Source organism: Sinocyclocheilus anshuiensis, unplaced genomic scaffold (genome assembly GCF_001515605.1).
Source record: "Sinocyclocheilus anshuiensis isolate Anshui unplaced genomic scaffold, SAMN03320099.WGS_v1.1 scaffold718, whole genome shotgun sequence".
Taxonomy (NCBI): Eukaryota; Metazoa; Chordata; class Actinopteri; order Cypriniformes; family Cyprinidae; genus Sinocyclocheilus; species Sinocyclocheilus anshuiensis.
Window position 1 is genome coordinate 2097044 of NW_015546102.1, and position 26866 is coordinate 2123909.

Consider the following 26866-nt stretch of genomic DNA (forward strand, 5'->3'; position numbering starts at 1 on the left):
TTCTCTCAGATTAACTTTTGTTTAAAATAGTTATGTAAGTTGTTTGTAAAGGAAGTTGCTCTCTAAATGCACACACATTTGTTACAAGCTGCTTTTTTTCTAAAATCTAGGTCATATGGTTTTCTTAGTATAGATATTTACAAAAATTTCATTTTCACTGCTGTTATAATTGTTAAAGCACCTTCTAAGCATTCATGTTGTCTGGTTTTCTTCAGAATAAATATAAATTATCACTTGTTTCACACTGTTTAGAGAGTGAATTTTGTATGGCTGTGTACAGTACAGGGTCCAAACGTAATTTTTGCCATGTTTGCCAATGTTGTGAGAAAATTTACTGGATATAAATGCATTTCTTACTGGCCATGAAACTGTTTTGTACTACTTTGATTATTTTTTTCTACCCATTACAGTGGCATTATTATAGCTGTTTTTTTCCCTTGTATATTTGTTTTTTCTTGAGCTAGTCCTAATATTGTTCCTCACATTTTTTTTGTGAGAAATATTTTAGCAAATGCACTTCTCATGGCAAAAATAAACCTCTGATGGTAAATGTTTAAAATATGCATTATGTTGCAGTTCCTAATCAAGTTATGGCCATTGGCCAACTTTACATTTGACTTCTGGTGCTCAGCAAATAATAATTTTGGGCATTGGCTCTACATCGTACTTATTTAAAAATGATGAGACTGTGGTCTCTGTCCCGTGATGAGATCAGTATCCTCCAGCTATAAAAGTACACAAATCTCAATACATCAATATATTAACATAACTGTTATCTAGAACGTTTTCCTCCATATCCTTTCCATCCAGTTAGTTGTTTGTTTCCCTTTAATAATCCCTGTGACGAGAGGGGCGGGGCCGAGAACCGTGGGAACGGAGCGAGGCTGGTGGAGTAAATGCTAATGAACGACACCTGCGCCACTCACCGGTCTCGAGTCCCACGGAGGAGCTCCGGAAGGATAAAAGGAGGAGTGACGACAGTGAAAGACGAGAGAGGACCAGGCCTGGGTTTTATTTTGTGTTTTGGTTCTGTTTGTGCGCTACAGTCGTCCGCGAGGGGCTGTCGCGCTATTTTGTGTTTATTTTATTATTAAAGTTTTCTTTAAATATTTGCCGGTTCCCGCCTCCTTCTTCCTGAACTACGAACGTTGTTACATTGGTGCCGAAACCCGGGAGGAAGGAGGGACATGCTGCCAGAGATCCCTCGCCGCTGTGGTGAATCCGCGGTGCCATCGAGCATGGCGGAGCAGTCTGCCGCCATGGAGGCTAGAGGCGGTGGGCTGGAGTGAGTTGCCGGGGGGGCGGACGAACTCGCTGCCGGCCGCCTGGGCTGTGGAGGGACGGCTGCCGTCCGTGAGGGAGCGGAGGAGTCGCCGCCGTTCGCCTGAGGCCGGAGCCTGCTGCAGGAGTGTCGGGCCGTCCGCCGAGGGCTGACCAGTGCCGCCGCCGGGTAATCGCGGAAGAGCTTACCCAGGTGGTGGAGGGCCGAGCGGCAGTGTGTCTGGGAACCGGAACAAGATTTTTTTTTTTTTCTCTCTCCCCTCTCTCGTCTCTGTCTCTCCTCATCCTTCCGTCTCCTTTTCTCTCGCCTCGTCTGTCTGTCCTTACCCCCAGGTACGCCCCTCATCCTTCCGTCTCCTTTTCTCTCGCCTCATCTGTCTGTCCTTAACCCCAGGTACGCCCCGGCCGCCGTGATCGGCTCCCCCGGAGGGGGGAGGGGGGAGGGAGTAGAGCGCAGTCTCGTGAGTACCCCCCGGCCTGCGAGGGGCGATTTCCGCCGGTTCCCGTCTCCTTCTTCCCGAACTACAAACTTTGTTATAATCCCTTTAAGCCACTTCCTCAGTGACATCATCCACCTGGAAGTGACATCATTCTGGAGAGACAACAACAGCAAAACATAAGTATTAGCGATGGATTTAATGACTTTTTGTTTGATTTAACATTTTTATGTTTTGTTGGGTTTGTTAGTTTATCTCACTCTGAATTATTCTATCCTGTCTGATAATTTGTAAAAATCTAAATTACTTTCAAGTTAACATCTTAATGTAAGCTAACTCTCAATCTCTTACTGAGCAAAAACTAACCCAGTAAAACTTGTCAGTTCTCCTAAATCTCCACAAACAATGTAAGTGGGACTTTATTTTCATGTCATATATCTCCTGTGTTTCAATATATTTCCAAACAAACTGTTTGGGGTATAGTTTTGATTATTTTGTTCTCTTTTCAGAATTCCAGTGTTTTTGTCACATATTCCCAGTAATGCTCTTAAATCATCTTAGGACAGTAGGAGCTGAGTAGGAACAGTAGTTGAGATTTAACCCGAGGCATGTTCAGAAAAAGCCATGAGGGCCACGCTTCAGTGCAGCAGTGATTGATGGCCAGCCTTGTTTGCCAGAGGATGGAAGCAGGTCTATCTCTCTCCACTTCAGAAAGGTGTGAAATGACAGCAGGAGACTTCAGAGAAAAAGAAAGAGACCGAGAGAGAGAGAAAGAGAGGGAGAGAGAGAGCATCCCTCAATCCTATGACCTGAAAGTGTCACCTCTTGGTGTTGAATACAAGACAGGAACGGGTGAAGAGTTATGTGTTATATGGGTGTGACTTACCTCACCACACTGTCTTTACCAATGCAGCAACTGTAGATGGGAAGAGTGGGAGGGAAACTCAATAAAGCCCTGTACTGTATGTCTGATAGGACTGAGATTGAGCGCCTCAAGGACTTCATCAGCACTATTGAGTAATTAAACACTTGCAGATCAAAGCCGTTGAAGGGAACAAATCCTGAGTGGACCACAATGAATCCCCCCAATCCAACCTTGGACAGGTGTCCTCATGCACTCATTGGCCCTTTGGGCTTTGCACTTTGTAATACATCTGCCATTAAGCCCACAAACAGAAGTTGCGATGCATTGCAAGTGCATAGTGCAGTTGTACATACTTGCGGTAACAAACCTCAGTACTCAAGTGGGTTTTGAGTACTATACTCAACTGCTGCTCCACTGTAGTTAAAAAAATGATAAAAAAAAAGAATAATTGAAATAACAGTTCAGAAAACAAAACCTTAATGTTTAGTAATGTACAGTGTTGTAATGGTGGGCGATTTCGAAACAATGTTTCCTGAAGCTTTGAAACCTTTGCAAATCCTTTGTTTCAAATCAGTGGTTCGGAGCATGTATTAAACTGGCCAAGCCACATCATTTCAGCAAACAGGGCTTCATTACGTCAACGGTTTCAAACCTTGGTTTTGAAATTTTTTTTATGGTTCTCTGCTAGAGAGCAGTGCCTAACCAATGAACCATGGCCTAATATATTGTTTTAGCAGATTTATGGCCAGATTTATGATGTGGGTTCAGTTTGAATGAATTTTAATAAATATGCAAGTATAAAGGGAGAGGGATAAGTAATAGTTCCTGATTAGCCTAATTAGCCAAATCCCGCCAATAAATACATCAAACAAAAACTATAAATGAAAGAACAAATTAAGATACAATATATTTAATGGTAATTTTGATCTGTAGATCACATTTAATACATCAAATGTTTGAAAACATTTGCAATTTGTTTGTAAAATGTGTTTTATTAACATTTAGGTTGTGTTCACGTTGCTTTTACAATGTTATGATTACCAGTACGCAGCTTTGTAACAGTGAATAATTTTGCTAAGGAATTAATTTTAATTAATTCAAAGTTTTTGTTTCTGCCATCACTGCAGTATTTTGTATTTTTTGCTCTGCCAATTAAAACCATTCCCAGTGGTGTGGACAAAATATCAGCCAATCAAATTTAAAAACCAGAGCTAACTGCAACAGAATGCAACAATGTGAATACAATGGATACTTGATCGACGTATTTGCATTTACAGTCGTAATAAAAAAAAAAAAAAAAATAGATATTCATTTGTTTTGTTTAATTCACTCTGTTTAGATAATAATACTTTTATTTAATAGCAATTTTAATTAATAATTCAGTTTTCATAGACAATGGTAAAGCAATAAAAGTTAATCTCATCAGTTTATTAAGAAAGTATAACTACAAAACCTCAACCCTTCCCAGGCTATAAACTAGCATTCTTCTATCTCGCACTGTTAGCCAAACTTGACAGGATGTCCCTCCATCAAGAAAGCGTCTCAGGTTACTTGTGTAACCATGGTTCCCTGAGTAGGGAACGAGACACTGCGCTAGTGCTCGCCATAATAAATAGAGATAGCTCTTACTTTTTCCTTGGAAATGCACGCTTCAAACAAAACAGTCAATGAAGACGAAGAAGAGAATGATGTGTGCTCCCGGCGCCTATTTATACTTTAGTCGCACCGGTAGTGACGTCATGGCTGTCGCCGGCCAACGAGTTGGTGTTTTTTTCAATGTATGCTTCAGACACGGGTCACGACGAGGCGTTCCCCATAGCGACCCCTAGAGGACGCAGTTCAAAGTTCCCATGAAAGGGAATGTCATTTCTCGCCATCTGGTTTTATTGATTCTGTCTTCACACTTACTTTTTTACACCCTGATATTTCCTCCAGGCCTCTTCCTCTCGCTCTCCAAACATAGCAAGTCAGACACACTTGTGTTTAAGTTATTTGTATGTTGTTTTTTCCCTGTATGATTCAGCCCTTGTTGCACTTACAGAAAGTCTCCCTTGCGCTCTGATACCACTACATGTTTTCAAAAGAGGATAAATTCTTTAATTCTAGACACAGGGATCTGGGGCACAATATATTATTTATAGTCTCAGTTGGTGTGATACATAAATAATTTGTTCCAGAGGGCTGGTGGGGGTGGGATTGGGGGAGGTGATTTGCAGTTTAAGTCCGGAGATGCTTCTTATGCCATTGAGCTACTATTTAAAATACAAACCAGTGCTATGATATGCCATGCTAGCAAATCAGAGGGTGGTTGCAGTGCACCGTTTAAAGAGATTCAGGGTTGTTGACACTAAATGATTCACAATATGCAAAACGGATTTCATAAGAATGCAAGAGTGCTTATGATTGGTTAAGCCGTTTGGCAGGCAATTAGCGATCTTGTAAAGGTGCATTTGTATAGCAGGTTTAAAGGAACACTCCACTATTTTTGAAAATAGGCTCATTTTCCAACTCCCCTAGAGTTAAACAGTTGAGTTTTACCGTTTTCGAATCCATTCAGCCGATCTCCGGGTCTGGCGGTAGCACTTTTAGCTTAGCTTAGCATAGATCATTTTTTGCATCTTGCTCAAAAATGACCAAAGGGTTTCTATATTTTTCCTATTTAAAACTTGACTCTTCTGTAGTTACATTGTGTACTAAGACCGACGGAAAATGAAAAGTTGTGATTTTCTAGGCCGATATGGCTAGGAACTATACTCTCATTCTGGCGTAATAATCAAGGAACTTTGCTGCCGTACCATGGGTGCAGCAGGCGCAATGATATTACACAGCGCCTGAAAATAGGCTAACTTCCGTCAACATAACCAACATGACCACCTGCTTGCACAGGGAGCATGCTGGGGACTATTTTCAGGCGCTGCGTAATATCATTGCGCCTGCTGCATCCATGGTATGGCAGCAAAGTTCCTTGATTATAGGATAAATAGGAAAAATATAGAAATTCTTTGGTAATTTTTGAGCGAGATGCTAACGGTCTAATCAGATTCAATGATCTATGTTAAGCTACAGCTAAAAGTGCTACCGCCAGACCCGGAGATCGGCTGAATGGATTTGAAAACGGTAAAACTCAACTGTTTAACTCTAGGGGAGTTGGAAAATGAGCCTATTTTCAAAAATAGTGGAGTGTTCCTTTAAGACTGCCTCGTGAAGGCTCTGAGCCGCCTCCGAATTCTGTGTAAAGACACAGTGGTGCATAAAAGCATCACTGGAATGTAAAGCTCTGATCAATCTCAGCCCATAGTATGAGGTCATGACAAAGAAAATATTTCATAAATATTATTAATATCTAAAAATTATAATACAAACTATATATTTCTTTTAATTGGAGGATTTTTGGTTTCTTACTTTCATAATATATTGTAATTCCCGTGCTAATGCATTAACTAACATGAACTAACAATGAACAACAATTTTTACACCATTTATTAACCCTTGTTAATGGTACTTAATAAAAATGTGCATGTTAGTTCATGGTGCATTAATTAATGTTAACAGACACAGATTTGATCTTAAAATTGTATTAGTAAATACTGAGATTAACATTAGCTAAGATTAATAAATGCAGTAGAAGTATTGTTTATTGTTAGTTCACTAATGTAGTTAACATAAAAAAGTGTTAACTAATGAATTTAAAACGAAACCTTATGGTTAAGTGTACTTTTTTTGTGTAGTACTTTATGTGTACTATTTACTAAAATATCACAGTATATGTGGTTGTCACAATCTTTGAATCTTTAAAGGCTTTTCAACAAAATTTAAACTAATACAATTACTAAAAAAAAAGGTAAATATAATATACAGTACATAACATGTTTTGGCCAAAAAATTATACCATATACAAATTTCTTACAATCAACACGTGACAACTTACCCCAACCTGACATTAATGAATAATGGACCTTTTTCACATTTCCGGGTTTCTCAGCAGCGGAAGTCGTCATAGTTGGGTTAACTTGAATAGCAGTGAATGGAAGAGTACCACAAATATATGTTTTGCATTCCCATTTGCTCAAATAGCAAAAGAAAAACTCCACGATAGTGTTTTCATGAATTTCAATAAAAGAAAAAAAATTGAGAGAGACTGATAACGGCTGTCAGAAGAGAGAACGATGTCAAATTTACCGTCCCTCCCATAGACGCTGCATTAGAAACACCCTCGCATTAGCGTTAACTGTTTTTTTTGTAATTTGATGCAAAGGTGATATAATACAAAGAATAGTGTTATAAATGTAGATAAATTTTTTTTAAAATACAAATATGAAAAACTTTCGAGGATTTACGATGCTGATGACCGTTAAACACGTCATCACAGTCTTGGGAAAAGGGTCCATACCCTGTCCTGTGAACGCAGATAAACCTAAAATCTACCTTGATCATATAGGTGACTGAAGTTTTCAATTAGATGTTTGCAAAACAACTGCTAGAGGAAAACGCATTTGTGTAATTGGACTTTTTGACTCAAAACCTTTAGTCAAGTTTCTGAGAATTTGCAACAACTAGTCCTGGACTCTCCTGTATACGTTGTAACAGTCACCTACTGTCACAGTTATGTTCATGTTATGTTCATACTAGCCACTAGGGGGACACATGTAGCTCACCCTGGATTAAATAAAAACAGGAAGTAGTAGAGTAAGTGCTAGGTTCTGTTTGAAGCTGCCTCGACCTGCTTCCTAATCCTGTTTGAGAAACCTTTATGTTTCCTGCTCAAACGTAAGTTTAATGATTGTATCCATTGTTTTGGTGAACTTGCTTAGTTTAATTAAGTTTATTTGGTGTTTGGTTCTGTTTGAAGCTGCCTCATGGTTGCCTGTGACCTACATCGTAATCCTGTTTGAGAAACCTTTATGTTTCCTGCTCAAACGTAAGTTTAATGTTTATTGATTGCTTCCATTGTTTTGGTGAACTTAAATGGAGCTTGCTAAGTTTAAAGGTGCAATAGATGATTGTCTTCAGAAACATTTTTTGTAATGCTGGTTGAAAGTGTCTTCACATCCCGATAGCAATCATTAAGTTAAGTGGTCTAAATGTATTTGTCTGTATTTATATATTCTGTGGAAGGCGTAGGACCAAGAAATGTTCGTCAAATCAAAACGCTCGGTCCGAGCGTTTTAATTGGCTTTCCTACCTGCCTGTCAACGTATGTATTAGCATACCTCTGCGCACCCTGTTCACGCAGACAGGATACGTCATTAGCACGTTCACGCACGCTGTGCAGACAGAGAGAGAATGGCAGACAAACATCAAAAACCCGATCTTCCTTCCTGGTATTGTAGTACTTTTAAAGTTTTCTCACTGGTGAATGACACATGATGTAGCCCAGCGGTTCCCAATTCCAGTCCTCGCGCCCCCCGCTCTGCATATTTTGCATGTCTCGCTTAGTTAACACACCCGATTCAGATAACCAGCTCGTTAGAAGTGAGCTACGTGCATGAACTGTGTTCCGATCGATATGATCCCTACACAGTGTTCATTGCTCCCTACTCCCTGAGCAGGGGAAATCCGTTGAAGTTTACTTCACTTCGGAAACATTAATTCACGGATTTGCGCTGCGCAGAGTTCACACACAGATGAAACTTACTAGAGAAGTGTGACATAATATACCTCTGTAAATAAATACTATTTAAATTTACGTCTCGCACATTTTAATACCCTTTGTATGGAACATATACACTTGCTTCGAATTGGATGGTGGAATATCTGGTGATATCCACTTCGCAGGGCACTTACGGTCGAATAGAACAAACGTCACACGTGATAAGAGATACATATGAAATGTGCAGTGTGCAAGAAATGGAATTGGGAACCGCTGTAGCCTATTGTAGTCTATTACCTATGTGCGTTCAGGGGGCGTGGCTTTGGACAACGATTGCAGGGAGGGTGGGACATTCGCTTTCAGTGATATCAGGCTAAAGTTAGCATTTTCCAAGATCTCCTACTGCACCTTTAATTAGTTTATTTGATGTTTTCTTTTGTAGAGGATCTATTTATGCTACCTCGTTGTGTTTATGGACTATGGCCTTACTATATTGCTGAAGCAACTCCTTGGGTGTATTTGGAATGAAATCTTCATGCTGACCAGACATCCAAGTTTAGGACATCATCATCAGCCCTCATAACTCTGCTCATCTATAGATAGGACTGGTTTTCTTTATTTTATGAACTGTTTTTGATCTCAACCTGCAGTGGACTGTGCTGGACATTTCAGTTCCACACACACACACACTCTCATTGAAAACTTGTTGAATAGTATGTAAATGACTTGCAATATTTGGGGTTTGTGTCTGACAAAATGTGTATATTGTTTGAAAACATGCTGAATGAAACACCATTTTTGTTTCTGCATGAATTTATTTTTTGGTAGACGTCTTTCACATCAGACTAATTCTGGTATTTACAAGGAAGGTGATTTCTTGTAGCCCATCCAGTGCAAAGTAACTAGGACGGTTATAATGTCTTTCCAATTTAAAGACAGCAGAAATTCAGCTGCATGTTAAGTCATTTTTAAAATCCATTTCAGGAGTGAATGATGAGGCTTGTGACTCTGGTGTCGCTTGACAACTTGAATCGAAGTTTGATCTAAGCAGTGTGGCTTTCTGTGATTATACCCTCAAGTGTATACATAACTATGAACAAATCGTATTCATATTCGGTCTTCACATAACACAAAAGTTCAATTAGTACATAATGCATGTTTTCGTGACACTCACGTCTAAGTGCTTGTGTTAACTGCTGAATATTTGATGACTGAGTGACCTAAGCGCTCTACATTATGCATTAATGATGCCATGTCCATCAAACTGTCTTCGTGAAGCCCATTTGATGAATAATCACTAAATACAACCCCACATGTCTCTGCTCACCACAGGTATTCTTCTGAACTGATGGCACAGAGCTCATTGTAGAATGAAACACATTGATTTATGTTTTTTCACCAATGGTTTCTCTCATTATACTTGTTCGGAAGTGTCTTGCCTGTTAAAATTGATGCAGCTTGTGTCCCCTTTCTAAAATGTGTTCATCTACAATATAAGGGAATAGAAAACCCTACTAATTCTTTGACTTTGTTTACACTGATAAATAAGCAGAATGTATGTCACATATGGAACCCTACAAGCTTCATTACTACTCTTCACAATGGCTCCATTCGCTTTCTCTTTTTCTTCATTGTAATTTTGCAGCCTCCATCAACAAGCTACAAGTGAGATAAAGGTTATATGCAAATGCACTCATTATATCTGATAAGGCAGTTGTTGATGAAGAATGTAGTCTCGTCCTCCTTTTATAAGACCGAAGCTTTCTGAGTTCTTTCATCCTTTCGGTTTCTAACCATATGGCTATTTTAGTTCAGCAGCATTTTTATATGCAATCGTGCTTAGCTGCAGTTGAAAGTGGATTACTTGTTCATTGTGTGCGCTAACTAACAAGATCATTGCATACAGCCTTCCATCCTGGGCTCTTGCATAATCTCTGTGTGGCCACATGGCATTTGCAACCTCTGGTGTTTTTACAGAAAACTTTAATTAAAAACAGAATTAATAATTTTTAGATTTTATGAGATTGAGAATACAATTCCTTTCAAATGAACAGTATAGGAATAGCCTACTGAAACAACTGTATCTAAACTGTGTTCTAATTGGTCGGTTGTGTTCTGATCTAAATTGGCAATCAATCAGTAAAACTGATGATGTTCTGACCCTATAAAACAAGAAAGCTGTTTAATAGGCATCACAGTAATCAGGCATCACAGCTGACAAAGAAGCATGCCTGACTGTGACATGTCTATCATTATTATGTAATCAAAAAATAATGAATTGTTGCTGGTTTTCAGTGACAACTGCAAGTTATGCCAAAAAAGAATTATGCTGATATTGTTTTAAACGTGGCCGAAGGCATTTCCAACATTTTTTAGTCCACTGTATATCTGTTTTAATCTTGATTTTTTCCCCCTAGCCCCATTGGGAAATTAAGTGTCTGTTTTTATGCATAAAATCCAACAAACGATAGCAGTGAGGCTTTTGTTTAAAACAAGAAAAAAGTGGGATAAGCAAAAAACTAAACAAAAAAACAATGTATTTTTGTATTTTTGAAATATATGCAGCCCTATGGCATGCTACAGTGCAAAAGTTTGGGGTCAGTAAGATTATTTTATTTTTTTATTAATTTTTTTAAAGATGTATCTTACTGCTACACTTATTGGATCAAAAATACATTCAAATATACATATTTTGAAAAAAAAATTGCAATTTAAAATGGCATATTTTCATTAATGTAAAAATGTTGTTTTAATGCAATAAAACGTAATAAAGTATTCCTGTGATGGCAAAGCTGAATTTTCAGCAGTCATTAGTCTAGTCTTTAGTCACATGGTTCTTCAGAAATAATTCTAATATGCTAATTTGGGTTTTAAGAAACCTTTCTTTTCAATGTTGAAAACAGTTGTATATAGTTTGTAGAAACCATGATACTTAACAGCATTTATTTGATGCAGAAATCCTTTGTATTGTTATAAATGTCATTATTTTCATATTTGTTCAATTTAATCCATCCTTGCTGAATAAAAGAAAAACAAAAACTTACCGACCCACATTTTTGAACGGTAGTTCAGTTTTACACATTTTTGCTCGTTAAATAAATTGATTTTGTTTTACGGATCTTTAGATTTTTTTCCCCACTGCAAAACAAGTCAAAAGTGACTGATTAAGCATTAATGCTGACCTAGTTTAACCCCTGGTTATAAACATTTTAATCCCAATTTAGTATTTTTGTATTAATGCATCCCTGTACTCTCCTTTCTGAACCTGTACACCCTTCACTTAAGCACTGAGGAGAGCCAGAAAAACACAGTAGCTGACCTCACAACAACAGCTGCAATCTGATTATGTTTCCCTTATTGCAGAAGAGAAGGTTCCAACAACTGAAATATACAGAGCAAGAGATGTGAAAAAAGATCTCAGATGCTTGCTAATGGCTTTGACCCTGAGTAGAGTGCTTATAAAACCCTAAAACTGTCTCCAAAATGGAAAATGTATAACGGTGTCACATCTCCCTCACCTCGTATACAACTACAACATTCTGAGTTAATCCTTTTAGATTTACACTTTATTGATTTACCAGGATGGGAAGTAACCTGATTAAATGAAACCTAACCAGATTAAGCTGAAACAGAAAATGTGTGCATTGTTATGGCTGCTATTTAAAGAATCACAACCACGGTGTGGCCATTTACTGAATCAATTTTTAGCAAGACAGGAAGTTATTATTGCTCACTAGATAATGCATATATACCCCATATACAGTATTTGCTTATGGACAATTAACTGCATGTCTCCAATTATGGATTAATCATGTTTAATTATGTAATGCTGACTGGCAGGATCCAAGAATGCATTGACTAAATATGTCCCACCCTTTAGTCCTTGAAGATAATTGAAAGGCATGGCACACACTGGGCCAGATAACCGAAGCGAAGCTCCCTGTGGTTAATATCCAGCACGAATCTAATCTTAATTTAAGAATCCTGAATAAGAAATCCATCACGGTTTCCACAAAAATTGTAATCACCACAACTGTTTTCAGCATTGATAATAATAACAAATATTTCTTGAGCACTAAATCAGCATATTAGAATGATTTCTTAAGGATCATGTGATACTGAAGACTGGAGTAATGGCTGCTGAAAATTCAACCTCAAATATATTAAATTATTTTACTGTATTACTGTTTTTGCTGTAATTTTGATCAAATAAATGCAGCCTTGGTGAGTCTTCTTTCAAAAATGTAAAAAATTGATAGTGTATCGATAGTGTATTTGGCTTTACATGATAGTATATATGGCATTTAATCATCTAATGAGAATGTGCAGCATATATTTGAGAGATTCAAATCTGATCAGGGCATAAGATATTCAAAATCCTATTTAAACATAAACAAGTTTGAAAAATTCTTCTTCTACTTCCTGTTTAGGCAATTAATCAAATAAGCAAATTTGTGACACCTTCCTTGTAGCCCAGATTGATAATACAATTTGGCATGATTAAACGGAAGCATTTTCACTAGTGGTCTCAGACTTTTGGACCCCACTGTAAATGCCATAAGGGAAAAGGGCGAACTGGATCTCTAATGTATACTGTGAGCTGGGTTTTACTCCAAGAAGTGTAAATGAGCAGCTGCTTTCACAAAGTGTCACACCCTGCTTTGAATAAAGCATTACAGTCCTGTTCCTTAGAGATGGATGTGGCCATTATTCTGAGAAAAGCATCATTCTTGGTAAACAGGCCACATCCTGGAGAAAAATAAAAAAGGCGTAATGTTTTATGGCAGTGTTCTGGTATCTACTCTGCTGAGTCTCCTGTACTTTGAAAAACATTGTGCTTCAATAATCATCCATCAAGTGCATGACCATGAGCTATGCACACATTCCTGATACACTATAACCTTTAAAAGTTTAAAAATGGTCCAGAAAGTTGCAGGAGAAGCAGGAAGGCATAAAAAGATGTTTTACAGCCTTGCTGAAATATACATCATGTTCTTTCTCATCTCAGGTGTGGGACATCTTGGCCTAGTAACATTGTCAGGGACAGTCTCAAGTGGGAAGCTCCTCATGTCGTTCTGCCGCTTTGAAAAATGGGACCTTGAGAACGAGCCATTAGTTTTGTAAGCCATTGATAATCCCACAGTGATGGTATAAAGACCGTACTGAAAGAGATTTCACCGTCTCAGGGGCCTTTTGTGTAGTTTTGAAATCGCACTGTAAAATGATTCATCTAGAGTTTGTGTATATACTCATGTCGATGTTGTTTCCAACAGGTGACAAATAATAGCCTCCGGATTCATTCACAGCTTGAGGGAAAGTCAAAGAATTGTTTCACCTTTTTAGTATGCAGAGCTTTCAAAATACACAATCAGGGACACATTGTGTAAAAATAGCTGCTAAAATGTATAACAATAGTCTCGGTTGAAAAAGAAGCTGTTTTCTAAAGAGCATCCAGTTATTATTGTAAAGTATGAGGAATGAAGAATGTCATGTATCCTCATTGACCCTTGATGTCCGTCAGAAATAGAGGTGGTAGTCTGCTGGGGGGAGTTTGTATTCAGTCTCATTACAGACTCATTAGCATTCTGACAGCATTTGCATTCAAACCTAATGAGATGCGGTACGGCTTGTTTTTTTGAGGGTGCAATGTTTATACTCATTTATCTGGCCAATCTTAAATTTCCATCTTGGAAGTGCAAAGTGTTTCTAATTATTTGACCGCATCTATTGAGCTGAATGAAATGAGTCGAAACAAAAATGGTGAACCTGGACCTAATCATCAATGGAATTTACAATGGAGTAAATGGACATGACAGTTATTTCTCAAAATAAAATGACATCTTCACTTATACTTGTCTTTTGGGAGAAAAGTTATTAAGATCAAGGGCGATAGAGGATTTAATTTGATTGAAATGAAGAGGCCTAATCTCACTAATGTAATCTATCCAGCCTCAGACCCGCTTCCACTGTGTGTCACAGGCACAGAATGACTTAATTTCCATTCGAGTGCCCAGCGTGGACTTGAAAATTATTGCCGTATCACGACTGCATGTTATGCCTCGCAGTGAGTGACATTCTCCAATCCATATTTCGTCAACACACTTCTCTTACTCATTCGTTTTGTGATTTACATTTTATTTCAGTCTCTGCTGGAAAACTTTTATTGCCATGTCCTCCGATCCAGCCCCGTTAGTACTATATTTATGAGTAGATTTCAGTTGAAATTTGAGCTTTCAGAAATTATGCCTTGACTGTAGAGTACCAGCTATTGAGTGATAGGGTCATTTACATTAACACCTATTCATTTTGCACACGCTTTTACCCAAAGCGACTTGCATTGCATTTGAAGGTTTTTAAATTTTACCAGTTAATGCAATTGAACCCATGACCATTGGTGTTGCTAGAAGCATGTTTTACAGTTTGAGCTACAGGAATGTCATCCAGTAATTGATAATTTGGGTACATTAAAAAGATAGTTCACCCAATCATTTACCCACAAAGAGAGAGAACTTAAAATAGACCTAAAGATATAAGCTAAATGCAGTATATAATATATACTACCATTCAAAAGCTTGTCAGTAAGATTTTTTTAAAATGTTTTTGAAAGTCATTTGTGCCCACCAATTCTGCATTTATTTGATCAAAAATACAGTGAGAATAGTAATATTTTAAAATATGATTACAATTTAAAATATTTATTTAATATTGTTTTAATATTATTCCGGTACTGGCAAAGCTGAATTTTCAGCAGTGGTTACTTCAGTTTTCAGTGTCACATTATCCTTCAGAAATCATTCTAATATTCTGATTTGGTGCTTAAGAAGCATTTCTTATTCTTATCAGTGTTGAAAATGGTTAATATTGTGGCTTAATATTTTTGTGGAAACCATGATACATTTTTTCAGGATTCTTTGAAGAATAGAAAGTTCAAAAGAACAGCATTTGAAATAGAAATCCTTTGTAACGTCACTTTTAATCAATTTATTCCATCCTTGCTGAATAAAAGTATTAATTAAAAGAAAAGAAAATCTTTCTGATCCCAGACTTTTCAACAGCAGTGTGTATTATTATCAGGCTATAAAAAGTACAAACATTGCAATAGTATAGTTGCAGTGTTTCAGTTTGGTAAGTTGCCATCTAATAAGCAGGATAATGATTACTGTCAAGTGGTCATAATCTCTGATCACTCTGATGTGGTTTATTCTGTGATTATGACTGGCTGGATAATGACCTTACCTTACATGTATATCAGTCTTTATTGTATGTTAGCTAATTGCTAAGTCTAAACCGAATCTGTCTATGAGGCCCATCATGTTTAAATTCCTTTTTCAGAACACTGACATAAAGCTGAACATGTCTTTCATCTATATCAGTTTTTGATTTTGAGTTCAAAGAACGTTTCTAGCCTTTTTACACCATTCTTAACAATTATAATGTTTGGGAGAGTGCTAACCACTAAATTCAATACACCTGCAATTTGTATGGTTGCTAAGAGCTTTGAAAACAAGCCTGAACTTCTGAGAACACATGAACAGAAATCACCTGTTGTCTTTGAATATTCGCTTTCACAAAATGGCAATAAAGTTATTTTTTTCATCTTTAATTCACAAACATAGTTGGGTTCAAGCAACAAAGGATTTCTCACCAAAGCCCTTTGGTGAAACATTTCATACAGTTCGGTCGGTGAGAATGTAAACGTATGTTTTAAGCAAAACGATTAGCAACTGAACAGGAATATTCAACTTCATCAGGGCAATAAAGGATTAACCCAAAACTCTACAGGTTGTTGCAGCGATGCAAAAAGTCACGTTGCTGATCTGGGTCTTTCTTCTTGTTCTAATTCTCATTGCCATGAAAACATCCTAGTACAAAATGTCAACAGTTGTCTCTCATGTTACTGTATATTTGATCTTACACCAGCTCTGAATGATAATCTGGATCAATTCATGTGTGACATACATCATGGGTCTTTTACATGACTTCACAGAGTTACAAAAGAAGAGAGAGGGTCAGGGAAAGGTAAAATGTGAGAAGTTTGACAACCAGTCGTGTTGGTGTGTGCGTAAATTCAGGTGGCAGTCTACGAGTACATCTTGATTCATCTTCACATTGATGATTTGTCTCCAAAAAAATTGTATTGCAGTATTTCTGCGCTCTTTCAACAAAAACAGTCATTAGTGTCAGCTTTTTTTTGTTGGTTTTTTTGTTGTAAATTTCCTCTTGCAGTTTCTAGTTTTTCAGTTTATCCATCATCTCTGGCAAACTTTAATTGACATAGTACTGAGTAGAAAACTTTACGGTTTCCTAAAAAGATGTTTCGTTTTTTTTTTCCCCACCAGTATTTATTTTCAGTCGTCATGTGTCCTCTAACAGGAAGTCATGATTGGAGCCCCCGTGGAGAATGTCTTTGGGGCGAAAGGGTTCCCCTCAGAGTGATGTAAGGCCCCGGGTGGCCAGCAGGGAGGGGATGAGAGATAGAAGAGCCAGTGGGAGAGTCTGGGCCGCGGGCGGGGGGTGGAGGGACGGCTGGCTGGATTGCAGATCCTCACAAGAGTCACCCTGGCACTGGGCCTTCTCACACAGTATGCCTCCGAAACCGGCCAGACACTGGCAGCGCTGGTGGTGGTGACACATGCCACCGTTCTGACAGCGCAGGAGCACGTTGTCACACACTCGAGCTGTGGGGAGCAGAGAAAAAGAGAAGTGAACATGCATCGCTTCCCTCCCCCCGCCAGGAAGCACTTTCCAGGAAAAAAAGTGCATCCATCAAGATGATCATCAGGTTTCGGTGTGTGTGATTGTTTATGATGGGCGCTGGCAAGAGGCTCAGCGGTGTCTTTTAAGGACACCACGGGGGATGTTAGTCCCACTGTAATATTGCAGAAGTGATATGATTAATCATAGAGTGAGAGGTGGGATTTGGGGCAGGAAATATATCTTTGTGTGACACATTTTTCAGTGTGTGTGTGACCAAAATCGAAGACACCACTGCTGACTTTTGTCAAATATCTGGCATGAAGCTACCACAGAAAGTCCAAATGCTGCCAACACAATCTCATGGCAATTCCTAAGTATTATACATTTTGGCAAATTGGTGGCTAATTAATCTGAATTTTACTACTACATAATTATTTTTTTTTCGGTCACACTTTATTTTAAGGTCCAATTCTTGCTATTAACAAACCATTAACTACGACTTTACCTCAATTAATTCCTAATTTGCTGCTTATTAATCATTAGTAAGGTGGTTGTTAAGTTTAGGTATTGGGTAGGATTAGGGATGTAGAATATGGTCATGCAGAATATGTGTTTATTTAAGTACTAATAAACAGCCAATATGTTAATAATAGGCATGTTAATAAGCAACTTGTTAAAAGTGAGAATTGGTCCTTATACTAAAGTGTTGCCCCCTTTTTTTTCTTAAAATAATTAGTTTTCAGATGAATTCATATGAGATCACCTTGTAAAATTGTTGATTTTTCGTGAGAACGGGTTGATGCTGCATTGCTGGTAACTCCAGGTTGATTAGTGCTTTTTAGCATGTGAAGGTTACAGCAAACTCAATCAACACCCATTGTTAAATGAACCGTTCAACAATGCTTTGACACTTCTGATGTTGGACCCATAATCTAATTATTGCAAAATGAAAAATAAACACCACATAATTAAGATTCAAGGCTTTTCCAACCCTTCAAATTTCAAGTTCAAATTCAAGACAAACAGGGAAGTGGTGTGCAATGAAATGTACATCATGGTGCCAATCCAGTCTGAATTGCTCTAATCTGCTCCTCTTGACCTGTAAACAAGCTCTTTAGTGGAAAAAAGATGATTGCTATTGCATTGTACTAGCTTCCATTATTGAGGAAAATATTTGCTTTGGCAGGAGAGACAGGACTATTTGCTCAGAAACTGGGTGTAATTACATTCTGCTTTCTTCATTCAGATGGATTTCATCTTGGTCCTCTGAGAAGCAGGGACAGAACAAAACTAAATAAAACCAGCAATGAGCAATAGTCCTACTAAAACCGCATTTAAACCAGCCAGCTAGGTCTTAGCTGGTTTACGATGGTCTCCCAGCAGGTCAAACTAGAGTTTAACTGGTTTAGTTTTTTCGCTGACCCTCTAAAATCAGTCTAACCAGAGGTGTGTTTCCCATACATAAGATGTAACTTGCTGCTTAACTAACATTAATAACACTGCATTATTGGAGAAATTAACTAGCAAGTCATGGCTGTTTGTCTAAATTGCAGTAACTCTTCACAGTTGTTGTTCGAGCCATGTTGCTTCAATAATCAACAACTGTTGTTAATTACATCAAGCAGGCAGTGGAGTAATAACTTTGAAAAATTAATCGGTTCAAGATTGAATTCGTCAGATTATTGTTGTAAATAATCAACATGGCATCTGAGGAATACTTCGCTATTTGTTCTCCGCTGTTTTGCTTTATTTCCAGTTGTTTTATCCAGTTGCAAGTTCTCTCTCACATCATACTCCTGAGCTTCCCACGGTATTAAACCACTTATGCACATGCACACTCTTCGTTCTCTTGACAAACTAATAAAAGATGTAGAGTTTTGTACATATATAAAATGAAAAAATATAGATTGTACTACATGTTAGCTTGCTTATTTTGTTCACGAGCATGAGCTATTTAGGCCCACATGTTGAACTAACAAGAAACAATGTTTCTAACCACAGATCAAGAGCTGCATTTCCAATCACACAAATTTTTGAGGCTGTTGATGCATGTTCATTGGAACTATGGTTTTTGGAAACACTAAATCGTTAAACTGCAATATGTTGATAATGACAGAACTTTCGATCATACGTAGTTCCGATAACTTTGGTTTCGGGAAACACCAAACACCCCCAGTCAGCGAGACTATAAATCACTAATGTAATCACAGTTAAAAGATGCTATTAGGCCCAACACAAGTGTGTACAATATAGCATGGCCACAAAAAGATTGGTTGTGTGAGCTGCACAGTGACATGGTGAAGAGGTTTTTCGCATCAAAATTGTTGCTATATTGTGCATTTAGTTTAAATATAGACAGTTTTTCTGCACTATTACTGAAATTCAACTATTATACAAACAAACAGAAATGCATCACTTCAAAAGAGACACTTTTAAACATTTTAAGTGCTGAGGGCAGTTTTAACATTGAAATATCACTTTTTTTTCTCATATCTCCCCACGAAAAGCCCATCTGGCATGGTTTAACTGGTGCTCAGAAAAGCTCAGTGTCCGTTTTGAGTGACAACTCTGGAAAGATTTAGCTGGGATTTAAACTTTAAATCTCCAGGCTTGGAGTTTACTTTGTTCACTGTGTATGGGATTATCCAAATGCTGACAGGCCTCCAGAGGACCCTACAGAGCTATTGTCTTTCCATGAGCATCTGTACCCAAGATTAGATTCGAGCGAAGGGTGCGGTTCAAGTGTACCCAGAAGACAGACCCGCTGCTGCTGCTTCTTTGACTGCATCTTTCTTCAAATATGTACATACGCACCGAGGGAGCATTGAACACACAGACACTCACGTCTGTCCCGGTCTTCATTTTCATCGTCAAAGACGTGCAAGGTCATCCGTCACATGTGGTGTACAGTGGTGTAGATTGCATTTGCACTTGTGTTGTGCTTTACCTTCTGACCTAAGAAAAAACGAGAGGTGTGAACCCTGGCCGAGGTTTGTCTCTCCCTGGGAGACATATGTGCTGTATCGCACCTTCGCCGCTTATGGTGACTTTTTCACACGCTAACAGAACAGGCAGCTCCTGAGTTGAGCAATAGTGACGCATGAATGCGAAATATCTATTCGTTCCCTGACAAGTCAGAGAAGAGGTTTCAGTGCTCCTTTTTGAGATGAACAATCTCAGAGTGGTGTACTATTATGGACGAGACTAAAGATCTTTTTCAGTTTAGTGATAATGCTTTAGATTAGAAGTGAGTCATAAATCGGTAACTATGCAGGAAGTAATTCAGTACTACAGTAACACTTCAGTTACTACGGTCCTATTAACTAATATGGAAACAGGATTAACTAATTATAGCGAGGACTGAGATAGTTCTTAATTAGGTAATCAGTAATGTCTAAATGAGATTAAAGTAAACACAATATTAGATGTGTCTTAGAAAAGTCCTAGATGTGAACAATTTTCTGTTTTACTGTGAACATGGTCATAGAACGCACCATTAATTACTCCAGTGTTACGTAGTTACTCAGCAGGAACTACTAATGATCTGGAGCATTATTTTAAAGTGAAAAATGTTACAGTATATGGTCCAGTTCACTAGATGTTACTGCGGAGTAACTAGGTAACACTTGGATAATTAGTGGTGCATTCCATGACCATGTTCAAAGTTTTGGTCACATATCAGATATGTTAATGTTGTGGTTAATAATTAAATGAGCAATATCACACAAGTGCTGTAGGTAATCGCAGCGTGCTGATATACAGCCATATCGCATGACTATGAGTGTGATTATTGTGTTTATACAACAGTTTTATGGCATGACTGTGCAAATACATAGGAAACAATAACGGAGTGTCTTTAAAAACCCTCTTTTGTGCAGAACTACTTCCCAAGCCTCCATTACTAATTCAAAAACATCAATTCAATTCAGTCAACAGTCCAAAGGCAGCGCACTGGTATACAGCATTGAAGTTACACAAAATATAATGTGATGGGCTTTTGCCCTCAGCCAAAACTGTATGATCTGGAACAAATAATAAATTAATGAAACCAAAGACTGCCCATTCAATTTACCCAAAATGAATTATATCTCATGTTTAACCACTATAGAGACATCAGAGCCAGCTGAAAATTGCAGAAGAACTGGCTGAGGTAAGGCTGCTCTCGGTGGGTTTATGAGCACTGAACGCCTGCTGACGCCCTGGAGCTCACATTGAGCTCCAAAAACATTGAAGCAAATTTTCAATAGACATTATCTTTATTAACAAACCACATATTTGAAGTCTATTCAAGTAAATTCTTGCCTAAAAACTACACTGTTGAAACTACATTCTGTGACCGTATTATTTATAAAATTATAATGGATTTGGGCATCTGCCATGACACTCGCTGTGAGAAATACTGCAAGCGGTTTATACATGATACAAATGGTGAAACAGTTCTGAGTTCCCTTTCAGTCGGTCACTCTCGACGTCACGTCGGATGACTGACGAATTGGGATCTCGCTTAGAGAGACCAATCTACTTCGAGTGTAAACTAAACGAGCCAATGCACATTGGCATGCGATTATTGCATCCAGCTGCCGCTGATCACAGCGTGAGTATAAGTAGGCAGCAGATGCAGCGCATATTCAGCTTTTCGCTTCGGAGCCGAGCGATCACATCGTTCTGCTCCTGACTACTCTACTGAGAGGTTACCATACGTAACCGAGACGTTCTGATATCACTAGAATATTGCACTCTTGTTGTATAACTGTTGAATAATTGGTAATATTTAAAAATTTATCATAGATATTTGCTAGTTTGTAAATTAGTTTAATTCAGTAATTACTGATGACCTAATATGGAACTATCCCTGCCTTAAATTTGCTATTACTTAATCCAGTTTCCATTTTAGTTAATAGTTTTAAGTAGCTTAAGTGTTACTGTAGTACAACTCATTGGTCCTGCATTGTATTATATATATGCCTACAGTAGATCAGTGATTCTCAACCGGTTTGGTTTCAAGACCCAGTTGTTTTTAAAATTTGGACATTAAGTCACCAATGCAGTACCAAAATTGTTCATTGTTCAAAAGTAAACAAAAACGTTTTTATTTTCACTGTTAAATGTAATCTTTAATCTCAACGTAACTATCCACTTTCCATACTGTAAATTATTATTGATTGTAGTTTTTGTTTTATTTTTGACAAAATAGTATGTACTGTATAAATCTATTTATCTAGCTCTCTGAACAAGGCACATGTATACAGTTAGTTGAATTTTATTTAGCATTGTTCTTTTCCCCCCTTGCAGAACAGAACAGACCCGTAAGACATTTTCAGGCTGTTACCCACCATTTGAAAACCACTATTTTAGAATAAAATAAAGATAACAGAATATGATGCTTTCTGCTCATCATCTACAAGCTATTTTACTGTAAGTTCCCATATATTATACACTGTATTTTTTCTATTGATTATCAGCATTTACTACTCTCTAACTCATTAACAAATGTCAGTGTCCAGTGCACATCTTTTCCAGCACTCTTTTCTACCCTGTGTATCTCTTTTTTTATGGTCTGAGTGATGGTTTCTCCACTGTATTCGTCTGCTTGAGATATTATTCTCAATCAAGTCTTTGAAATCTGTGTACATAAACCTACCGCCGTCTCATCTTTTTTCCTCACATTCGCTCTTCTTTTCCATGAAGAGGCCAGGCACAAGAAAACAGATACTTGAAACTAATTACATTTGAGAGGTTATTAGAAGAGCCTGATATCCGGGAGGTCATCGTTAAACACTACTGTCCGCTGGCTGCTTACTAAACGAAGGTTTGGATCTAGAAGATGTAAGGTGTTGAACAACCAGACAGATTCTCACAATCTCACAATCCTCTGTTTTGTTCTGCTTCTGGTCCTGACAGAAAAGAGACCACTCTCTGTCACTCACAATCAGCAGGAGAGCTGAAAATGAGAAGCCTTCAGTTTTTTTTCCAATCCTCTTTTCTTAAAAACCCCATGAAATCAAAATGTCTTTTAGATCACACCTAAGCTTTGAGACCATCTACATATATACTAGTGACAAAATAAATTTTAGCAGCCTCTGACTAGCATTAGAAACCATCAAATCTCAGTTCATAGCCATGATGGGTTTTTGAATATGACAACGTTAACATTTTTTTCATGTTATTGTTTTCTAATTCTAAACATATCGTTGTCATCAACACCCTAACAACAAACTAACCGCAGACAATGAGTCACTCAAAACTGTTTCTTGGAGAGTCTTTTGAGATTTGAGGCTCGACTGAAATCGTAGAGGAGATCAAAGTAGACACAAACAAAGGCGCTTTGTTAGTATGAGGGTTTGGATCCTCAAGCTGAAAAAAAAAATGTCTGTGGTTGGATGTTTTACAGGCATTAATGAGATGATTTCTGAAAGTCTTACCTTGATTTCGGTTTGCTGCTCCAAGAGAAGAAGCATTTGGTCGAACTTGATGAAATGAAAAATATTAATATTAATCAAAATATTTCTTGGCTTTTGTTCAGTATTATTCATTAATCCAGTGTTAATCTACTGGGTTTCAGTCACTTTTATCACCAGGCCTTGAATTAGTATGTTTAAATATTTGAAAGAATTCTGTTTTACATATTAAATATTCTTATCTATATAAATACAATACAAATGATGTTCATTATACCATGAGTGAAAAACTCACCAGAGGTGCCAAGATTATTCAGGATACCTGGGGGGGAAAGAAAGAACTAGCATGAATTAAACTACATTTACAGAAGCTTTTTAAAAAGTCAGATAAATATGTGATAACCTTGCTTCACAGCTTCATGTTTTCAGTGAGGACATCAGATATGGAGGAAAAAACATAATCAAACCAGCTCATATGATTCTGGCCACTCTCTGATTGTAATGAGCAGTTCTGTGTGCCACCGTATCATCACTGGCAATTACAAAACTGTCTTAAACTGTTGTTTGTTTCAAAAAGCACATTTGCATTGGCAGGGATCAACAATGAGTGTTTTTTTTTTCTTTCTTGACCTTTTGGGCCAGTAGTTCCTATTTATATGTATGTATGAATTTATACAAAAAAAAAAGTTATATTTTTCCAGCACCTGTTTTATTTCTAAAGAACATAAAACATATATATTTTTAATTAAACAGGGCTGAAACTCAAGGACAGTCGTAAATTATGGTATACATGGCAAAACATTACATTTAGACTAAATGTAAACTATAATGAACGTTTCATCACATTATGAAACAACACAAATGGCAGTATGTGGGATTTTTTTAAACCATATTGAAGGAATTTCCAGGTGTGTATTTAGGCTTACTCGTTGACTGTTTTTTTTCTACTACCCACTCCAACATTTAGAATAAATACAAATGTTAATTTTGTGAATAAATGCATGGGCACAGTTTGCATTTGTCTACAAAATTAATTGTGTAGCTCTTTCTTTTAACTGCTAGAGTACATGCGGCCTGCCAGAGTGTTTTATGTTATTTAATATTCATTAATCAGCAGTGCTGTTAGGTAGCACACATTTTAATAAATGATTGAACTTTTCTATCCATCAGATTCTTTTTTTATATTATTATTGTGACAGGCCTGACATTTCAAACCATTGCACCTACGTGCTGCTCTCCAGTCAGTCTATAGGACACTGTTCAAAGAATAACGGCACTGAATATCTCAGCATGCAATTCCTTCAGAACCACAGACCACTGAGGTGCTTTACACTCTGTGATCTTTTGTATTATAGTTTCCGCAGGTTTTTTAGTACAATGCTTAACCTAGCAACAGCGACTAACAGATATTTTATCGCCACATTATGTTTAGTCCCAAAAGAGTTAGACGTGGTTGAATTCTCGCGTTGAGCTCTCACGGCACATCATAGACCTCATTACAGCGTTAGCGACTCAAAGCTAATTGGGAATTCTGCTCACCTGAGCTATGAATGACAAGTCTGGAAAACAGGCAGAAGTGGACAGCTGGTGGATGAGCTCAGTGTGCATTGATTAAACCAAAACACATCTTATTTATCACAAAAGTACCGAACACACATAATTCTTCGCTTCTCAAGCACCTGTTCTTCCCACATGGGACACAAAAAGCGCACAGAATTGAAAATCCTCCTCTGCAAACATAAGATCAAGATCTTAAGGTTCTGCCTGGTTAAGGCTGCCACATACACATTATAAGTATTTCATGCATTTTTGCTGTTTATATGAAGAATGCATCTGTATGCAATGCTAATGTGACATTTGTGCATAAACGAATACGATCAATTCCACAAAACTATATACTGTAGTACACAGAGCATAAATTCATGAATTTCATGAAATGAAATCGGCTTCTTTTCAGTTCATGAGCTGGAATTTCAACTGAATTTGTCACATCCCGCTGGATGTTGAATTGGAATTTGAATTGGAATGACAGGAAGAGAAAAGTACAGAACTGCAATACAGAGAAACTTAATGTAGTCACAAAACATTGTGTTGTTCTTGACTAATGAAAAAGAGAACTTCTTAAGTTTCATGTGGTTTGAATTTATCTTGAAACTATTCAGTTCTGTCATTGCTTGTGATGTGGAATCCGCAACTGCTCATTATAATCAGAAAGTTATAGAGACTGTCCAGAACCTTGTTTGATTGTTTTTTTTTTTTATTGCTTATGTCCTCACGGAAAAGTAAGTCCCACTGGAAGGTAAATAAAGCATATACTATCCACCATATATATTATAAACGACCAAACAGGAAATAATATATACAGTATATAGTCACAAGTTAGAATATATAAATGTAAATCATGAATATACAGAAATAAATCTGAATATGTAAGTCTGGATATATAAATATAAATCTGAATATATAGTTATAAATTTGTGTATATATACATAAATATGTACAAATATGTATATACAAATAAGAATATATATTTAATATCTATATATGATAGAATTATTATTATATATTTACATTTTTTGTGAAATTACCCATAAACAGGATCATACACATAACATATCTGTATGTTATTTTCATTAACAATAATAACATTAATTGTAATTGTTATTAATGTTAATGAAAATAACATACAAGTTATGTATATGATCACAAAAATCAGTGTTGGGAAGGTTACTTTGGAAATGTAATAGGTTACAGATTACAAGTTACCCTATTTAAAATGTAATTAGTAGTGTAACTATTTTAATTACTTATTAAAGTAATGTAACTAATTAAATTGGATTACTTTTTGATTACCTTTCTAAATTTCTAATGAATGTTTTCAACTGTTAATCATTTTAAAACATTTAAACCAGGCAGGGTTAACCTTATGGACTCAACACTGATTACTCTCAGACACTTGAATTAAGATTATAAAAAATATAATTTTAAAGCACAGTCACCACAAAATCAGTCTTTAGCACCTCTTCTTACTTTGAGACAGTTCTGAGGTTAAATATAGATTGAAAATCATAAGATATAGCTTAGTAGTTATGATACTGCTTTTGAAATCAATTCTTTGCATAGCTATGACAGGAAACACTGGCATCTAACAAAAAGAGTTGTGTTAGAAAAAACATTTCAACTTAAAAAATAAAGCATATACATAAACCCAAATATGAAATAAAACAGTTATCGAATAAGCAAGTGTCCTATTTTGTGTCCTAAACTCCTGAAACATTGGTGTCTCATATTTTACAGAAGTCAATGCAATTTGGGAATGAAATCAAATAAATCTGTGTGTATGTTTGTTTGTTTGTGTGTGTGTGTGTGAAAATATTCAGATCTAATCCCCTTTGTAATCACTAGCATTTTCATAAGTAACTAATTTAATTACACATTTTACAGTTACATTTATTTTGTAATTAAATTATGTAATTCCGTTACATGTAACTAGTTACTCACCATCACTTATAAAAATACAGAGAAATTTCTCTGAATATACTGTATATATATATATATATATATATTAGTCCCCTTCATAAATTTTAAATGCAATGTA

The 26866-nt window shown here is 37.0% G+C and overlaps 1 protein-coding gene and 1 long non-coding RNA gene across 2 annotated transcripts in view; one reads left to right on the forward strand and one right to left on the reverse strand.

The window, feature by feature from the left end:
* Positions 1-7285: 7285 nt before the first annotated feature.
* On the forward strand, positions 7286-8967 carry LOC107700570 (uncharacterized). Its single transcript, XR_001635557.1, has 3 exons — positions 7286-7350; positions 7433-7501; positions 8616-8967. It is a non-coding gene; the product is annotated as an uncharacterized LOC107700570 (long non-coding RNA).
* A 7218-nt stretch (positions 8968-16185) lies between these two features.
* Positions 16186-26866, reverse strand: part of ntng1b (netrin g1b) — an 84136-nt gene continuing 73455 nt past the window's right edge. The window contains exons 4-6 of the mRNA XM_016502287.1: positions 23564-23590; positions 23293-23337; positions 16186-16851 (exon numbers count right to left, since the gene is read on the reverse strand). Of these exons, the coding sequence (XP_016357773.1) occupies positions 16601-16851; positions 23293-23337; positions 23564-23590 (323 nt within the window). The 3' untranslated portion in view covers positions 16186-16600. The remainder of the gene's footprint in view (positions 16852-23292; positions 23338-23563; positions 23591-26866) is intronic.